Source organism: Lithobates pipiens, unplaced genomic scaffold (assembly GCF_037356315.1).
Source record: "Lithobates pipiens isolate NorthernLeopardFrog02 unplaced genomic scaffold, aLitPip1_a1.2 Scaffold_13, whole genome shotgun sequence".
NCBI lineage: Eukaryota > Metazoa > Chordata > Amphibia > Anura > Ranidae > Lithobates > Lithobates pipiens.
The window spans coordinates 124,973,791-124,993,187 of NW_027507718.1; the positions used below are offsets into that span (position 1 = coordinate 124,973,791).

Consider the following 19,397-nt stretch of genomic DNA (forward strand, 5'->3'; position numbering starts at 1 on the left):
ACCTCAGGGGATACCTGTACCCCCAGGTATTTAAAGGACGCAACCGTCTGTATCATGTTTGCGCATGGGGGGGAGAGGTGCCGTTAAAGGGGATAAGGGCATTAATACAGACTTGTCCCAGTTTATCGTGAAACCGGATAATGTATAGTCGCTGTTAGGGAACCCTGTGTGTCCCCCAAGTAAATAAGTGTGTCATCCGCGTATAGTGATACCACATACGTCCCAGTGGGCCTGCAAAATCCAACAATGTCCGGAGCCGACCTCATTCTTGCTGCCAGTGGTTCGAGCGCTATGGCAAAGAGCAGGGGCGACAAAAAGGGCACCCCTGTCTCGTGCCTCTATACAGCATGAATGGTTCGGAAAGTTCCGTGTTAGCTCTAATTCTAGCCGTAGGCCTAGCATATAGTAGTTGGACCCAGCTGATAAATGTACTGCCTAACCCCATCCTTTCCATCACTTTCCACAGATAAGGCCACTCAACACTATCGAAGGCCTTAGCTGCGTCCAGCGAGAGGATGGCCTGATTACCGGGGTTATCCACAGGGAACTGTAGGTTTAGAAATAAACGGCAAATATTTTGGGCAGTCGAACGTGTGGGAATAAACCCTGATTGATCCCTATGGATCCGTTTATGTATTACCAGGGACAATCTCGTTGCCAATACCCGAGCCAATAGCTTAACGTCCGTCGTGAGCAAGGAGATTGGCCTGTATGCGTCCGGTGATGTCGCTACCTTACCCGGTTTTAGGAGTACAATTATGATTGCTTCGTTCATAGAAGCAGGCAGAACCCCTGTCTCTAGGGCATGGTTGAACACTTTCAAGAGAGTGGGCAGTAGAACACTAGCGTAACGCTTGTATACCTCGGATGGAAGGCCATCTGCCCCCGGAGCTTTGTTATTATGGGAGTGTTCCAGTGCAGAGGCCAATTCATCCTCTGTTATGGGGGCATTCAACAGCTCCCCATCCGACGCAGACAAGCATGGAATATCACACCCGTCCAGGAAGCTCACAATCTCCCCGTCACCGGGCTGCACTTTGGATGAGTACAAGTCTGCATAAAAGGACCGAAATATCTAAGATCCCGGGGGCGTCCGAGTGGGTCACCCCCTGCGAATCGCACAGCGAGTGAACCATAGGCATAGAACCCTGAGCCTTTGCCAGCATATGACCTGTCGATTAGGGCGGCACAGTGGTGTAGTGGTTAGCACTCTCACCTAGCAGTAAAAAGGGTCGCTGGTTCAAATCCCAACCACGACACTACCTGCCTGGAGTTTGCATGTTCTTCCTGTGCCTGCATGGGTTTTCTCCGGGTACTCCGGTTTCCTCCCACAATCCAAAGACATGCAGTTAGGTTAATTGGCTTCTGTCCAAAATTGGCCTTAGTATATGAATGGGGACCTTGGATTGTGGGCTCCTTGAGGGTAGGGACCGATTTGAGTATTCAATATACAGGGATAGGGGCAATTGTAGACACTCACTCAGGTTGAACTGGATGGACTGGTGTCTTTATTCAACCTTACTAACTATGAAACTATGATTCCCCTTCCTCAAAGTGTGTTTGTTGCAGGAAAAATCTTTTATTTTCTGCCAGTTGCAAAGCTACCTGCCTGGACATAGACTGCGCCCCCAACCAAGTTCTCTTTGTGTCCTCTGAGGGGTTGGCAATATAGGCCTGCTCCGACTCGGAGTGCCCTGCCGACCTCCATTTCCCAAGCTTTAGTATTCTTTTTTATACCATTTATAGTAGTGATAAATTGCCCTCTAAGGAAGGCCTTAGCTGCATCCCAGACTACATCTATAGAGGCCGAGTCTAAATTATCCTGCAGGAAGAGTTTAAGGTCACTCGCTATGGGGTAAGGCTGCGGAAAGAGTGCAAGCCAAAAGGGGTTAAGCTTCCAACTCCTAGGTGCGAGGTCAGTAGATAGGGACATCTCAGTCCACAAAGAGGAGTGGTCGGATATGTGTCTATCCCCATACCCAGAGTCACTAATTAGGGGGAGAAGGGCGGAGTTCCCCAGTCCCTAGTCTATTCTAGACAAGCTCCCAAACGCTGGAGAGCAACAGAAGTACAGTCGGGTGTGGGGGTGGGCTCTCCGCCAGACATCCACCAACCCAAGTTCAGCTAATAGGGCAGCAAAGGGAGTATCACCATTAGGGCGGGAGGGAACCAAAGGAGGCGCTGGAATCTTATCCCACATGCCATTGACATAGTTATTAAAATCGCCCATTGCCAGTAGGGGTATGTTAGGGAACTGTGCCATAAACCCAGCGAGGCGCCTGAGGATCTCAGCTGAATACGGAGGTGGGATATATACGTTGGCGATAATGCAATGTACAGTAGCAATCTTACACAGCAAAAAGATGTACCTCCCCCCTGGGTCAATAACCTGTTGGGAGCAATAGAATTGGGTATTTTGTCTAATTAGGATACTCACTCCCCTTGCATAAGCAGAATATGTAGAGTGGAATTGCTTGGTAAACAGTCTAGGCCCAAGGCTATGCGTACCATCAGGAGCAAAATGTGTCTCCTGCAGACACACAATTCCAGCCTTCATATCTTTGAGGTGTTTTAACACCGCCAGCCTTTTTACCGGGCTGCCCAGCCCTCTGACATTCCAAGAGAGAAATCTAACCTTTGCCATCAGGGATATAAAACATAAGTGTAAATAGGAGTGACCTTATTAACATTCGTAAGAAGCTAGGGTGGGAAGATGCATTTAAACACATATACAGCAACAACAAGCGACTGATAAGTCGCATCACCTGAGATGCCCCAAAAAGGGGGAGAAAAAAGTCCTTCATGAGCAGCAGTACAGAGGAAAAGTCGCACAGACGGGTGCAGATATGCTGGGATATAGTCCGTGTCCATCGTGTTTCTGAGAGAGAAAAAAATTAAGTAAAAGGAAAAAGAAAAGAGAAACAGTTAAACAGCATAAAACTGTGGTATCTTCTGTATCGAAGCCTGCCGGGCTCCCAAACGGGAGAAGCAGCAGAGTACTAGCCCCCATCTGGAACTCTGCGGCGGGGGGAAGGCCATGGAAACACCCATAGAAGACTCTTCTAGATGGTAAACAGGGTTTCACATGTGCAAGCATCATGTAGCACTGGTGGGTCTGTAATGGAGCCATAAACCTTCGCCTTCTGCCGGGCCTGAAGAAATGTAAGTCCAGTCAACTTGTCTGAAGGTGTCATTATCGTGGAGGAGATCTTTGAAGCTTGGCGGCTTTGAGTGCGTTGGGCTCCTGGTCAAGCCACTGTGTCGCTGCCGCAGGGCGATCAAAAAAGTGCATTGAGCCCAGAGCCGTAACCCTGAGCCGGGCCGGATATAGCATACCATATTGAACGTTAAGGTCCCGAAGGCGTCGCTTAACCTCAAGAAATGTTGCACGCTTTTTCTGAAGCTCTGCTGAAAAGTCCGGAAATAGCGAAATCCTGGAGTTCTCAATCTCCATTTTGTCTGACAACCCCCGCGCTTTAGAAAGGATGGCGTCTGTCTCTATAGTTGAGGAGTTTAAACAAGGGCCTGGGGCGGTTGCCCGGAGGTAAGGGGCGAGACGGTACCCGGGGGGGCGCGTTCCACGGCAAAAATCGGTGATAAGGAGTCCTTACCAAAGGTGGCAATTAACCAGTTTTCAATAAAGTGAACCGGGTTTTTACCCTCAACACGTTCCGGAATCCCCAGAGCGCGAATATTGTTACGTCTCATGCGATTTTCCATCTCATCAAGTCGCATAGGGTGCTGTTCGGTAAGATGGCAATTATATTTCAGATCCCTTTGCATGGGGGCCAGATCATCTTCTACTGTGCTCAGCCTGCCTTCAAGGGCAGCTGTCCTCTCCCTGAGCTTTTGCATGTCATGGCGGGCAAAATTATTTCAACCTTAACCCCTTTGATGTCCTCTGAGAGGGCTGCAATAGATTGATTACAAGAGGTAACAGCAGCAAATATGTCCCTTAGCGTAGGCTCTCCCTCTGGTACTGGAGAGGGGATGGTCTGTGCCTCAGGCCTATCACTGTCTCTAGGGGTACTCACTGCGCGCCATGCTGCGGACAATCCATCATCATCCTCCAAGGGGACTGTGTCATCTGCCTCAGGAGAACTTCCAGGAATAGCTTGAGGTGAGGGCTGGCCAGCCAGGGCATCTTTGTACGATTTACCACCATAGAGGAGCTTTTGCGCCGCTTCCTTGTACTGGTCTCTGGCTGCACGCCGAGCGCCGGCGCCATCTTGGCCTGGGGGGTCCGTCAGCCCCTTCCCTCCGGTATGGCGTCTGGACATCACAGCGGGGGTCCCGAGATATATCGCGGTGGTCCAGGTTGATTCCCCTAGCGTAGCGGGAGGTAAGGGCTCCAAAAATAGCTTTTCAGATCAGACTAAGGATGTAAGCACGGATGGCCGGCGGAGCTCAAGGCATGCACGTCCTCCTACATCAGCCGCTAAGCCACGCCCCCGTCACAAACGTACTTAAGGCCGTGCACTAACTGGTCTGCTAGTTCCACGCAGACGGGAGTAGCTTGTTGCTTCTCCAATTCGTGATGCAAAAGTTTTGCCCATTCAGTAAGTGTCTGCGACATAAGTGCTGTGGCCAGTACTAGTTGTATTGCTGACACCACAACCGTAAACAAGGAACGGGCCACTGCCTTGGCCTTCCTGTCCGTAGGGTCCTTAAATGCAGGAGTCCCCTCTACCGGGATTGTGGTTACTTTATTTAACCTGGATACTGGGGGGTCCACGACCAAAGGAGCCGACCATTTTTTTTTTGAAGGCTCTCCTCAAAGGGGTAACGCACCTCCATTCTTTTTGGGACCGAGAAGGTCTGTTGCGGTCTTCCCCATTCCTTATATATGAACTTATCGAAATAAGTCAGATACAGGAAGACCTTCGGTGTACGGGCTAGCTTATGGGACCCAAAAGGGACCGCTACTTCAGCAGAGGAACCTGCGGTATCCTGAATTTTCAGGGTATCACGCAAAGCTGTGATAAGTGCTCCAACTAGCGCTTTGTCTTGTGCAGACCTGGTCAGGGACTTATCCTCACTGTCCGATCGGTCATCTGGAGCAACAGAGTAGGGGTCGCCAGTCTCAGTGGGGCCCAAGACTGCACCAGAGCTCTCCCTGGGGGACGGGGGGCAGGGGCCGCCTTTTACCACCTTTGCGCTCACACCCTGCCTCCACCCTGGCAATGAACGTTTCAAGGACCGTCAACAAAGCGTCAAAAGGCACTGCACTGTTTGCAGACGAGCCGGTTGCAATTGCAGAGAGTTCTGGGGAAGAAACACCAGTTTCTGAAGCCATGCTGACCCACCCTGTCTGGCACCCTTGGGGACTTAGGACAGGTGCACAATCCCACCCTCCTAGCTGCTGCAGACTGAGGGGCCCCCACCCCAGGACTCACCACCCCGACCGAGTGCTGCTCCATTCAGTTACAAGTGCCCGTGTCCAGTATCAGCTCCCAGGTGTTTTGAGTGAAAAACTCGCTGTTCTGAGTAGCAGGGACAAGCGCTGAGCATAAAAGCCACGCTGGATTACAACAAAATGGCCGCCAGCCACCCTGTGTAAAGGACATAATCACAGAGAAAATGGCTTCCGGGCTACAGAAAAAAGGCCCGACCATACTTTCCACCGAGGCACACCAAAAAATGGCCAACAAACAACTGTACATAGTGAAAGGATAGGGAAAATGGCGGCAGAACAGCGATACGGCGATCAGCACATGCAGCACTCCAGACACCCAGCGTGGAGACCACAGACACCCAGGGCAGGCCCCCATCTAAGGTGAGAGCCCCCAGGGGACCCCTGGCTACAGGCACACACTGCTCAGCAGCCCATCATGCAGCATCCCCCACGGGGGGTGGGGGGAGAGAATAGGGACAGGGAAGAGAGGGACCTCCCAGGGAATGCCCAGCTGCTCAATCCCGCCGAGGCAGGGAGAGCTGTACTTACCATCCGGACGAGCTGGGGACATCCCATCACAGGCCCACTCTCCGAGGAGTAAGGGGTGGCTGCTGGTCACGCCACACTGTGACAAGGACATCGGAAATCCAGTCATGTGTGTGCCCCGAAGCATTGCGCTCACCGGCCTCCCCTGGAGCCTGAAGGGCATGTCGTGGCTGACTAAGCGTGTAGCTAGGGTCTGCACACGCTCGATGGCCAGGCTGGGGAGACTACAAGGATCTAGATTATCCAGCCCGTCACCCAGCGGCTGTTGATAGTAGCTCACAGGATCTTAAAAATATTGTGCAAAAGGCAAACATTCAGCAAAAAAATCCCAGGACCGATCTCCTTCACTAGGAAGAAAAAAAAAAACTGCAGAGCTGCAGGAAGCAGGCTGAGGGGTTATTACTAGAGAGACCGCCTCCTGGGCGGAACTGTAGAGTTCTGTTTTTTCACATGTATAACATGTTCTGCCTAGTTCTCTCCTGAATGTGGCCTAATAACCATATGGTCAAGATTAATGGCGCTGTGTCAGTCAGTGAACGAAAGAGAAAGTGTGTTTACACTTTTCATATCACTGGAAGTGACTCACTCTAGCGCTTGCCCAGGAGACCTCAGCCTACACCAAAATAGCCGCCGATTGGAAATGACGCGCCCGGCATCCTCTTGCCACACCTTCCAGGACCACCGGAGATGTCTGCGGGGTGGGACCGGGATACGGCCGGTGGGCAGGATGGTCGACGGCCTGTTAATTTTGGCAGCAAATTTCAATTTAGTTTTAGTCTTAGGCTGCTTTCACACTGGGCCAGGGGGGAGTTGACGGTAAAACGCTGCTAAAGCTTTACCGTCATTTTAGCGGCGATATTCTGCCACTAGCGCTGCATTTGTAACCCCCACTAGTGGCTGAATAAAGGGTTAAAAGCGCCCTTGCCAAAGCCCCTTGCTTAGTGCTACAGCAGAGGCACTACACGGGTGCGGTGCCCATTCATTTTTTTTTTTTATGTAATTGGTATTTATTGTTATTTTCAAAAGTTGACAAAGAGAAGGAAAATCAATACAAAAAATCAACATACATTGGGAAAATAAGGGAGAAAGAGGGGTGAGGGAATACATACAACCTAGTCAAGTTACATGTAAGCATACATGGCGGCGGAGAGTCACTTCCATTCAACAAACCCAGGGCAGCACCCCTCCCGCTCCAGACATTCGATCCCATGAGCAGGTCCCTCTCCCATACTAGAAGAGGGTGGGGTGCCCCCTTAACACTGTTAAAGCCTTACAAGTGGCTCCTACCGCATAGTAAAAGAGAAGAATACACTAAATCAATCAAAACCAAATTTCTTCCCTGAGAATATGCATAGAGATAAAAGGGGAAACAGAAAGAGAAGAGAGTTGGGATGGGGGTGGGAAAGAAAGTGTGAACCTCAAGCCTCACCGGATTATGTGTTCAGCTCACCGGCAGAAGATGCATGCGGAGGAGGAAGGTTCGCCTGGACAAGTCTCCCAAATTCAGGGTCTGCTAAGGCAAGAAGCGCGACATCTAGACTGGATGGAACCACAGTTGCGGTCTGGACATGGGCCTTCCATGGCGCCCATGTGTGCTCAAATTTCTCCCTGGTGTTCCTACAAGTGGCCATCCAGCTCTCTGCTTCCATTATCTCCCCCACCTTCCTCAACCATTCCTGCTCGCTTGGAATTTGCGAGCTCTTCCAATATAGTGGCACCAAGCGTTTGGCTGCGTTGAGGAGGTGGGGGAGTACACTCTTTTTATAACGTGATGGAGGCATAGTGGGTATGTGGAGCAAGAAGTGCTTAGCCAGGGCCGGGATATCAGTACCCAGGCTGTCTGACACGTGTTTGCGAACCATAGTCCAAAACGGCACGAGCACAGGGCACTCCCACCAAATGTGGAGGAAGGTGCCTTTCATTCCACACCCCCTCCAGCATACATCCGAAGTGTTTGGGAAAATTCTAGCCAGGGTGACGGGAACCCTGTACCACCTGGATAGAATTTTATAGCTATTTTCTTGGGTCTTAGAGTCTATCGAGCTGGTATGTGTTAGTCGGTATAGACAATGTAACTGGTCACCCGTAAAGTCATGTTGGAGGTCCTTTTCCCAGTCCGTAATATAGTGTGGTTTGGGAGCAGGCGTGGCGGACTCTAACAGCCCATACATCTCCGAGATCGTGTGTGTCAGAGGCTCCGCGGCAGCCCACATGCTCTCGAAAGTTGTCAGGGTGGCCCGAAGTGGGGTCTGTTTACTGTGCTTGGTTATAAAGGCCTCCAGTTGGCGATGCCTCCAAAAATCAAAGGGGAAGCTACCATATCGCTCCCTTAAAGTAGAAAGTGGCACCGCCTCCCCTCCCTCCACGAATCTGCCCAGGCTAGCCGTCCCATCCCGTACCCACGCACCGAACGCGGCCCTCTGTTCCCCAGGGGGGAACCACGGGTACCCACTCACCGGTGTTAGAGGGGATAGCTGCGGTGCTAGTGCCAAGCGTGCGTTAACCCTATCCCACGTTTCCAGGGAGTGGACTGTAAATGGGGATACCCATGCTGAGAGCCCCCTGTCCCCAGCCGGGACCCAGGGAGCGTAGGCTAGGTCTCTTCCCGCCATAGTCTTTTCCAGAGGGACCCATAGCTTATGTCGCGTATGAAACTTCCAATTTAAAATGCGTTGTAATGCGATCGCTTGGTAATATTGAAGTATGTTAGGTATGCCTAGACCGCCGTTCAGCTTAGACCTTTGGAGCGTCGCCATGGCCAAACGCGGCTTCTTCCCGCCCCACACAAATTTAACAAAAAGGCTACGTATGCTCAAGAAAACCCCCCGCGGCAGGTGTATCGGTATCATTTGTAGGAGAAACAAAATGCGAGGTAGAATCGTCATTTTCAAAATATTCGTTCGACCCACCCATGTAAAAAGTGATTTGTCCCAAGTGGACAAATCCGTTGAAATTTTCTGCAGTAGGGGCAAATAGTTATGTGCGTACAGTGAGTCAGTACTATCTGTGAGCTGGACACCGTGCCCATTCATTTTAATGGGCAGGAGCGGTGTATACACCACTCCTTCACCTCCCGAAAGATGAAGATTGCAGGACTTTTTCTAACGTCCAAGCAAGTCTAATGGTCTAATGGAATTCCCTTGATAAGTTCAAATGGTTGTTTTGTAACACAGACAACACCAAGTCCAAGTCCCAAGTACATATAGGTAACCTAATTGGGGAAGCAAGTTGCACCCTGCATAAAGGTTCAGGTCAGCGAATGGGAGGCTAAAGACCTTTGGAAGAATACTGATAGGGTCAAAACTTGACCTCTGTACTCAAAGCCAATCTGACTGTAGAAAAGAGAGACGTCTCCCAATCACCCATTTCCAAGGATGCCATTTTCTGGCTTCACACCAAGCAATAAGTCCTCCAGAACTTATGATAAATGTTCCTAGTGACAGCTTTTCTAGCTTTCACTAGGGTAGACACTATTGGTCCCGAGAAGACACGGTCCTTCAGAACTCTGGCTTCAATAGCCATGCCATCAAATTTAGAGACTGTAAATTGAGGTGGAATATAGGACCTGGAGACAGTAGATCGGGGCGACGTGGAAGCGTCCATGGCCCGTCTATTGTCAGCCTCGCAATTTCCAGGAACCAGGGCCTTCTGGGCCAGGTTGGTGCCACCAGAATGACTGGAACCCCCCTTTCCAAATCCTGCGCAACAAATATGGAAGGAGAGGGATCAGAGGGAAAGCATAAACCAGGGAGTACTGGCTCCATGGAACTATCGGAGCATCTGTTCTGAGTGCCAGAGGAACCCCTTGTTTGGGACACAAATTACTGTAGCTTATTGTTGAACCTGGATGCCAATAGGTTGACCTCTGGCCATCCCAAACACTGGCAAATTTCCTGGAACATCCCTGGGTGTAGGGACCATTCCCCCGGGCAGTTCTGCTGGTGGCTGAGATAATTTACCTTCCAGTTCTCTACTCCCAGGATATGGACTGCTGATAAGAGTCGGTACATGTCCCTCTGCTCAGGCTAATATGTGGTTCACCTCCTTCAGAGCTGAACGACTCCTGGTACCACCTTGGTGGTTTTTACAGGCCACTGCAGTGGCATGTTCGGACTAGACCCCTATAGGGCAGTACTGAAGCTCCACCGTCCAGGACTGCAGGGCCAGACGTACTGCCCGTAATTCCAGGAGGTTGATGGGCAGGATCTGCTCTGCCCCTGACCATTTCCCCTGAGCTGTGAGCCCTTCTAGGGTCGCTTTGCAGCCTGAGAGACTGGCATTTGTAGTCTGTATTCTCCAAGCTACTGGAAGAAAGGATTTTCCCTTTCGCAGGTTCTGATCCTGCAACCACCAGTTTAGGCTTAAGCATGCCCGAGGAGATAAGCACATTGGATAATCCAGGGCTTGTCCTCTTCTGTTTGAAGTCTTGTTGTAAAGGCCTGAAATGAAACTGGGCATAGGGCACTGCCTCAAAAGGAGGATACCATTCTCCCTAGAAGACTCATACAGAGCCGCATGGAGGGTTGTCTGGTGCCCATTATCTGATGCACATGAACCTTCAGGGCACAGATCCTTACAAATGGCAAAAAAAAACAAAAAAAAAAAAAACTCTTGCTTGAACCGTATCTAGGATCTAAATACCTTAGACTTTGAGCTGGTTTCAAGGCTGACTTTTTAGTATTTATGATCCAGCCTAAGCTTTTCAAATACTGCACTGTGCATATTATGCTCTGTTCTAGAGCCTGTAATGAGTGATCTCTGAGCAGGTGGTTATCCAGATACCCGGCACTATGATCCATTGGGCCCTTAAAAGACCCAGTACTGGTGCTAGGACCTTTGTGAACACCCGGGGAGCAGTAGCAAGCCCGAAGGGTAGAGCCACAAACTGAAAATTACATTCCTCTACTGCAAAACATAGGAACCTCTGATGAAGCTGAAAGATGTGTAAATACGCATCTTTTATATCGATAGAGGCTAGAAAGTCTACCCTCTGGAGTGAGGCTACTACTGAGCGGACAGACTCCATCCGAAAGGACTGCATCAGATAATTGTTCAGGGATCTTAGGTCCAAAATGGGCCTCGTGTTCCCGTTTGGTTTCTGGACCGTAAACAGGTTTGAGTAAAACCTTGTGCCTCTTTTGGATACCGGAACCTTTACAACCCCTCCTAGATGCACTAGATCAGTGATGGCGAATGGAGTGCCCAAACCGCGACCCAAAACCAACCTATTTCTTTCAAAACACCAACACAAAATTAAACCTACCTGCGGCTCTGTACAGAAGATGGGACTGATCATCCCTCTGAATGAGCCCTAAGGGACCAAACATTTACGATTCTGCCAGATTCGTTCAGAATGCAGGGATCAGGAATACATTGTGCAACATACACTGACCTACCTGACACATGCACCTGACACTCACCTACCTGACACATACTTCCTGCACTACTCACATCCCCATCCGCCCACACATAGTACAATGTAGATCGGAGGATCTATCCTCCTCCTTACCTTTCCATGGCCTCAGTCTAGCTCTCCCAGGGTTGTATTGTAGGAGTCCCCGCCATCCAGCTGCTCCTCGATATCCCCGCCGCTGGGAGGTCAGCTATCAGCAACTGCAACTCTCCCATGGCCATAGATGATCTGTCGAGCACCGACCCTCCCCCTCCACTGTTTCACAGGCTGCACCAGAGGGACAGACTGAACCAAAGTCATCCTGGAGCAGGTGGAGCTGGAATAGGGTGCCTGTAGAAAGGAATGCCCGAATGCTTTACCAGAGGTGTAGTGGTCTGGGGGAGGCAATAAGCTGAAGAAAAGAGTTGAGACAGTGGAGGAAGAATTTTACATCCCCCAAACATTGCACATGGGACAAGATGACTGGCTGCCCACCCCCCTACCCTCATTGGCACCATTGCAAGAAGGGAGCCAGCTCCCCTGTGCCTGCACCATCAGTGCAAGTGATTGCCTGGTAGGGGGGATTCCCCTGGCGGGCCCACAGAGAAGGCTTGGCGTTCCAGCTGTGGCACTCATGCCATAGGTTCGCCATCACTGCACTAGATGATGTAGTGTCTGAATCAATAAGTTTCTTTTTGGAGGATCCGAGGAACGCTGGATCTTGAAAACCTTTGGAGGAGGAACCCCCCGCAACACCAGCTTGTAACCGTGAGATATAATTGAGGTGACCCACTCTCCCTGAATTATTGTTCTCCAAATGTTCACAAAGTGCAGCAGTCTGCCCCCCCCCCCCCCCACTTGGAGTGGGGGCGTCCACTCAAAAGTAAAGTAGAGAACAGTTTCCTCCAGAAATCTTTTGGATATATTTGTTTAAATGATCACCAAATAAACGTTCCCATGAAAATGGAAACCTGACATTAACTTTTTACGAGGAAGCTCGGCTGACCAGTTCTTAAGTCACAAGAGTCTGCACATATGCACAGACGAGAGAGAAACCTGCTGTATTGAATCTTATGGCATCAATAGCAAAACACAGCGCTTGAGAACAAGCCGTCTTACTTTGAGGCAGACCATCCACCTGGTTAGGCCCATCAGGCAGTTTGTTCTGATGCTTTACGGACTAGCAGATACCAATTGCTGCAACAGCTGGCTGAATAGCTGAACTGACCAAAGAAAAGAAAGCCTTTAATAATGACTCCAATTTCTTGTCAACAGGGTCTTTCAAGCCCTGTGCATTATCTACAGGACAAGTTAAGTTCTTGTTTAAGGAAGAGACTCTGCTGCTGGCATGCTCCATTTTTTAATGAACTTTCCATCCATGGGATATAAAAGAGAAAAACCTCTTAGGGGGGAACAAAAATCCTGTCAGGATGTTCCGCCTGTTCCAACAGGGGTCATAGGGAGGAAAGCCTGTGTAGACTCAAGGATCCCAAAAGAGGACGGGGGGGGGGGGGGGGGTGGGCGGTCAGCCACCTCTGCAAGAAGCAAATTAAAGGCAGAACAAACTATTTCGGTCAGCGTCGGGATCAAAAGCCTCTGCGACTGAGAGGCAGACATCAACTGGATATCTTCTTGTCCAGATTGCTCGGAAGCAGACTCATTTGGCGGGCCCACCACAGAGCCCTGAGCTTTAAGCTCTTCCTCATCCTCAACCCATTCCTGCTGCAGACTAGTAGGCTCTGGATCCAGGAAGAAGCTCAGATTGCCTGGAAGCCTCTGGTCTTTCAGGGGATACAGCACTAGGGATACGACTAGGTTTATCAGAAACTACTGATAACATAGGTGTGCCCTTCCATGTAGTGTTAGTCCTGCTCCTCTATTTTGAAGACATTTACCAGCCACAAAGAGTACTGGCGTAAAGGCTACTGCGTATGTGCTGCAAAGCTGCCTGCGCCATGGCCGCCAAACAAACTGCCAAGTCCAGCTGCACTTTTGCGAATGCACATGCTCCCTAGTCACCAAACAACTGCTGAGCACAGCGGCACTCTTGCACATGCACCATCATACAGGTAAAAAACAGCCAGACACAGGCAAAAAAGGTACACTTTGCAAACACCCACAGCTAGCCCAAAACTCCCCCGTCTGGTCACCACACACAGGTGTCCAGCCTCTAGCTAGCTTGACTGATTGTTACAAACACTGGAACACCCCACAATAATAAGTATAATAACCCAGCTAAGAGCCCAAACTTCACCCATCACGGTGGGTTCCTGTCACTTGAGGACCTTCAAGGACTGGGTACCCTTTTCATGTTTAGTGTCCACTCCCTTGGACCTGTACAGCACCCTGCATGAATGCCTTAGCGCTGTGGTGTCCAGGATTGTACGTCGCAGGGTCCAGCACCCACAGGCCACATTACAGGCAAAACCTTGCTATATCTCAAGTCTTCTTTGCGAGGTTCGGGTACCGTTTATCTAAGAATATAAAGCCTGTGTCAAATGGATCCAATCGGTCAATCCCTTGCTTCATTTAAGAACCATTTGTGGGACTAGAGAGATGGAGCTCAGAGAGCTCAAAACAAACTGTACCATCCACCGTGCAGACATTGGTAAAAAACTGAAGTTCTTCCTGTGAGGGAGATGTTAAATAGGGATTCACTTCCTGTCTAAAGACCTTTGGTCTACCGGTGTCCAGTCACATGGATATGGAGTAGAACCCAGCAGGTAATGAATATTAGCCTGACTCTGTGTCCCTTGATGTATGAAAAAGAAATGTGCTGTACTTTTCATTTAGTTTTCCTCACTGAAAAAATGCCACTGACGAAAAAGTTTTATTTGACGAAATTAACACTGGTCACTATAACGATGTCACGTACTGGACACATGAAAAGCTGTAGCTAGTGGCCATGTTGTTTATGAACCTTAGGGCAGCCATGAAAGCTTGGCTAACAGTTTAACATTGAAGTAAAAATCTGAACTCCCTCCCTTTTTTCCAGGAATTCATAGGTTTATACTTCAAAAGAGCTGTCATCTCAACATAGATAAAGCAGAACCAGGCTAGGTCTGTAAAAACAGCTAATGTCAGCCTGGCAGGATGTCCAGGCATATCGTAAAACTGTCACCCTCTTAATTCAGAGAACCAGCAGATACCGGTCGTAAATACCTTAGTACACCTACTTATATGGGAAACCACTGTTACTCCTTATTCCTCCTAGATAAACTAGACATTGGAGACACAGCATGTTTATATCCGTTTTGAAGGAAATCTCAAGCTGAACAATAATATGGATATTTTCAGTCAGTAAACACTATAGATGCAGAGATATGAATATGTATCACAAAGTGTACCTGGGACATGGTCATGAGTGTAGACACCTCCCAGCAACCAACCCTTACACAAGATGACCAGACGATTGGTCACTGTCAACACCCCTTTGATCTGACAGAATGGTCATGTCTCCTTTTACTATCCAAGCGGGAACATCTGCCAAGTTTGAAAACTGATTACCCAGCTCATTGGTCAAACTCTGATCAACCCTCGGACATTAATTTGTTCCTCAGACATTAATTAAAAGGTATTCTTCCCTGATTCTACATTATTTCTTTGTAGCTGTATATTGTCATTATCTCTTTGAAACATCTGATGGCAGTTAAAGGGTTAATTGCATGATTAGCCCAGTGACAATCGCTCTCAGGCTGCTGGCACCTAGATTGTGGTCCCGTAAGCTGGAAAAGCTTTGTGCTGGGCACAGCTGAGAGTGGCATTGTTACACAAGTGACAGCGTGGTGTGAGGTTGGCCGGTTCGGCCAGTTAGCAAGGAGGGCGGGGATCTGACACCCTGTTCGTCACAGTCACCACTAAGGGCACTCTAGCTCTTGTTGAAGCGCTCTCTCCCTTTTTCTCTTTAGCTGCCCCTGACACAAGGAAGATCACCTGACTGGACCGGAGCTGCTTGAAAATAGGCAAGTACATGTATATCTTTCTTCCACAGGTAAGTTTAGTATAGGTGTTAGAAGCCGGTGGGAGAAATATTAAGATCCTTTAGGGATAGCTCAGAATTCTCCTTTAGGCTGGGTTCACACTAGAGCATGGAGCGGCTCACAGCAGGGGGTCCTGTGCATCTCCATTCACCGGTACAGGTCCGATTTCAGCCCAAATTTTTGTCTGAATTCGGACCAAAAGACGCAAAGGACTCCTGTGCAATTCGCACCAGAGCCGCTCTGGAGATGTATGAACCGACTCCATGGAGAGCCTGTCACAATCTCCTGCTATGCGATAGTACAAGTAATACAATTGTGTGAACCCAGCCTCAAAGTTGACAAAGGTCTCATCCACACAGGTGTACCCATCTGTATACTCATGCAAAGGGCCGTCTTTGTCCGCACAGGTAATCCCCCCCCATTCAAGTCTATTGGAACAAAGCTACTGGATCCCTTTTGACAACTGTGCTGGAGTCTGTCCCTGAACGCACACTGCCTCTGTTTGGGGACACAAACCTGCATTGCTGTCAAGTTGGGACTGCGTCCAAATAGACATGAACGAGATTGCCTACATGGAAATGCACAAAACTGCTGCCCATGGCAAAGAGACCTTCACACAGGTGTACGGATAGGTACGCCCTTGTGAATGAGATCTGTAAATAATTGTACTTGGAATCTATGGCTTCTAGTTACATTGCTTTATATAGCAATATGTTAACTGTACTGCTGTGCAGTACTGAGCAATTTATCAGCACACATATCTGAGGAAAGGGCAGCATTGTCACCCCAAGTCAGAAATGTGTTATGATGACATAACACCTTCCTCTCTTCTCCATAACAGAGAGGACATGTTCTGTAGTCCACACAGACAAACACGACAGGGCTAATAACACTGCTGGAAATAATTACACGGTACAAACTGTATATCTGTCAGGATTAACTGTTTTTTTTTTTTTTTTTTTTTTTGCATAAACTGAACAGATAAATATACAATTGAAAGGAAGTGTTTTTAACAGAGCAAAAGGGAGCATATAGAGCAGAACATTTTGTGCAAAACCACACAATTTTATTACCTAGATATCTCTGCCGTGTGCCAGCAACATGGATATTATTTATGGGGAGCTGATGCCTTGTACAATCCACGGCTGTTGCAAATGATGTGTAGCTGTCTTTGAACGGTTTCATAGCTGTAGAAGAGGGTACTAAACCTTCAGCCTGAAATGAATGCAAAGCAATAAAAGGCCAAAACCATAACAGGTAATGAAAAATGATAAAATCCTACTGAAAGCATCCACAATAAAAAAAAAAAAATTGTAAATTCCTTTAAGTAATGACAATACCAGATATTTTTACATGTATATCCATAACTTGTCACTAAAGCCCTCTAAATAAACCAAACTACTCAGATGTAGTGTCAAATTAAATAATCATTGCTTATTTCTAGGGTTGCAGCAATACCATTTTTTACTGGCGAGTACAAGTTCCGATACTTTTGGTCGAGTACCAATAACTTTGCCATGCGATCTGAGCCCATACAAAAATGAATGGGCTCTAATCGCACTGAATCAAAATGCGATTTCAAGAGAAATACGGTGAGATTTCTGTCTGAGTCGCATGGGGTTTCCAGCAACACTCCCGTGTAAACCCAGGCTAAAGTCAGTATGGGTCAAGCCTGTGTTCACACAGGAGCGGTGGGGGAACCGCATGCGATTTGGACTGGAATCAAACTGCATTCACAGTCACATGCGTTTGCAGTGCGATTTGAGCCCATTCATTTTGTATGGGCTCAAATCACACCACAAAAAGGTATCCGTTTCAGGTATCAGAGCATTTGCGTGCATACTGTAAATGCTTAGTATCGGCATAGATACCGGTATTGGTGCAACCCTACTTATTTCTATATACAAAAATTGCCAAGTGCTGTTTAAAACTAAAAGCGTTCGCACCTATACCCAAAGCTGGCATCAGATGAGGCCACAAAGTCCACCTGGTAGAACTTTCCTAAAGGAAAGCTGTAAGCTTCCAGCAGATCATCACAAACAAAATTTAAAGCTAAAGCCATTTGTGCTACATATTTTATATTCAAAAGATCAACCACAAGAGTGGAAAAATATCTTATGTGATTTTGACCAGTCAGTTAGAATGGGGTGAAGGGCAAGGCCTGTGAGCAAGAAGAGTTCAAGAGGGTTTCCAAACACTTATTAGTTGGACCTCTAAAGACAGGTGAGTCTTTTAATGGAAAGGTGAGAGCCTGGTTAAGGAGGGACGCTGCCATTGGCCTCCCCATTTATAAGGCCAAAAAGCACTTGGGGAATTGAACCACTTGTGAGGATGAGGAGATAAAGCTGAAAACTGGGTGCAAGGGCATAGTCGTTGCAGCCTTATGCATTTAAAGGTTCCAACACTGGAAGCAGCACCGACTGAAGCAACAGGCTTATACTCGAGTCCACATCAATAGAACCAGACTTATTTAACAAGTGAGGGCAGTAGACTAGCTTATCAGGAGCAAGCTCAATAGGCAAAGGCTGGCTCAATTCAGAATCATTTTTTTGGGGGTTTTTTTTAGGCCAATGGCTCAAAAGCGGACAAGAGTGTGGGTAAATTCAACTGCAACTGCAAATGATGAAAGCTTATGGACTCTAAGATTAGAGTCAGAAAACAACCAGGTTATTTTGGCCATAAAGTCTTTAATGACTTGTTAAAAACCTCAATAGGGGAGAGGAAGAGGCCACATCTAAGGGAGCTACAGTGGGGACGGAAAGTATTCAGACCCCCTTACATTTTTCACTCTGTTATATTGCAGCCATTTGTTAAAATCATTTCAGCTCATTTTTTTCCTCATTAATCACCTTCAGACCGGACCATTTTGCTGGTAAATGACCAGAGGTCTTTTTACAATTTGGCACTGCGCTGCTTTAACTGGTAATTGCGCGGTCATGCAATGTTGTACCCAAACAAAATTTGCGTCCTTTTCTTCCCACAAATAGAGCTTTCTTTTGATGGTATTTGATTGCCTCTGCGATTTTTATTTTTTGCGATATAAACGTAAAAAGACCGCAAATTTTGAAAAAAAATGATATTTTCTAATTTTTGTTATTCGAAAAATCCAATAAACTCAAATTTTAGTCATACATTTAGGCCAAAATGTATTCAGCCACATGTCTTTGGTAAAAAAAAAGTCAATAATTGTATATTTATTGGTTTGCGCAAAAGTTGTCACATCTACAAACTAAGGTACGTTTTCTGGAATTTACGCAGCTTTTAGTTTACGACGGCCTATCTAATTTCTTGAGGTGCTAAAATGGCAGGGCAGTACAAAACCCCCCCAAATGACCCCATTTTGGAAAGTAGACACCCTAAGGAAATTGATAAGTGGCATGTTGAGCCCATTGAATATTTTATTTTTTTGCCTCAAGCGATTGAATAATGACAAAAAATAAATTTTTTTTTTTTTTTTACACAAAGTTGTCACTAAATGATATATTGCTCACACATGCTATGGGCATATGTGAAATGACACCCCAAAATAAATTCTGCTGCTTCTCCTGAGTACGGGGATACCACATATGTGGGACTTTTTGGGAGCCTAGCCACGTACGGGGCCCCGAAAACCAAGAACCGCCTTCAGGTTTTCTAAAGGCGTAAATATTTGACTTCACTCCTCACTACCTATTACAGTTTTGAAGGCCATAAAATGCCAAGATGGCACAAAACCCCCACAAATGACCCCATTTTAGAAAGTAGACACCCCAAGCTATTTGCTGAGAGGCATGTTGAGTCCATGGAATATTTTATATTTTGCCACAAGTTGCGGGAAAATTACAAACTTTTTTTTTTTTTCACAAAGTTGTCACTAAATGATATATTGCTCACGCATGCCATGGGCATATGTGAAATGACACCCCAAAATAAATTCTGCTGCTTCTCCTGAGTACGGGGATACCACATATGTGGGACTTTTTGGGAGCCTAGCCGCGTACGGGGCCCTGAAAACCAAGCACCGCCTTCAGGCTTTCTAAGGGCGTTACAGTTTTGAAGGCCATAAAATGCCAAGATGGCACAAACCCCCCCCAAATGACCCCAT

The 19,397-nt window shown here is 47.7% G+C and overlaps 1 protein-coding gene across 5 annotated transcripts in view; it reads right to left on the reverse strand.

Moving 5' to 3' along the window:
* The window catches only part of HAUS8 (HAUS augmin like complex subunit 8), a 120,367-nt gene that overhangs the window by 18,650 nt on the left and 82,320 nt on the right, over positions 1 to 19,397 (reverse strand). For all 5 annotated transcript variants that reach the window (XM_077475518.1, XM_077475519.1, XM_077475517.1 and 2 more), the window contains one exon: positions 16,387 to 16,528. In XM_077475518.1, coding sequence (XP_077331644.1) covers positions 16,387 to 16,528 — 142 coding nt within the window. The remainder of the gene's footprint in view (positions 1 to 16,386; positions 16,529 to 19,397) is intronic.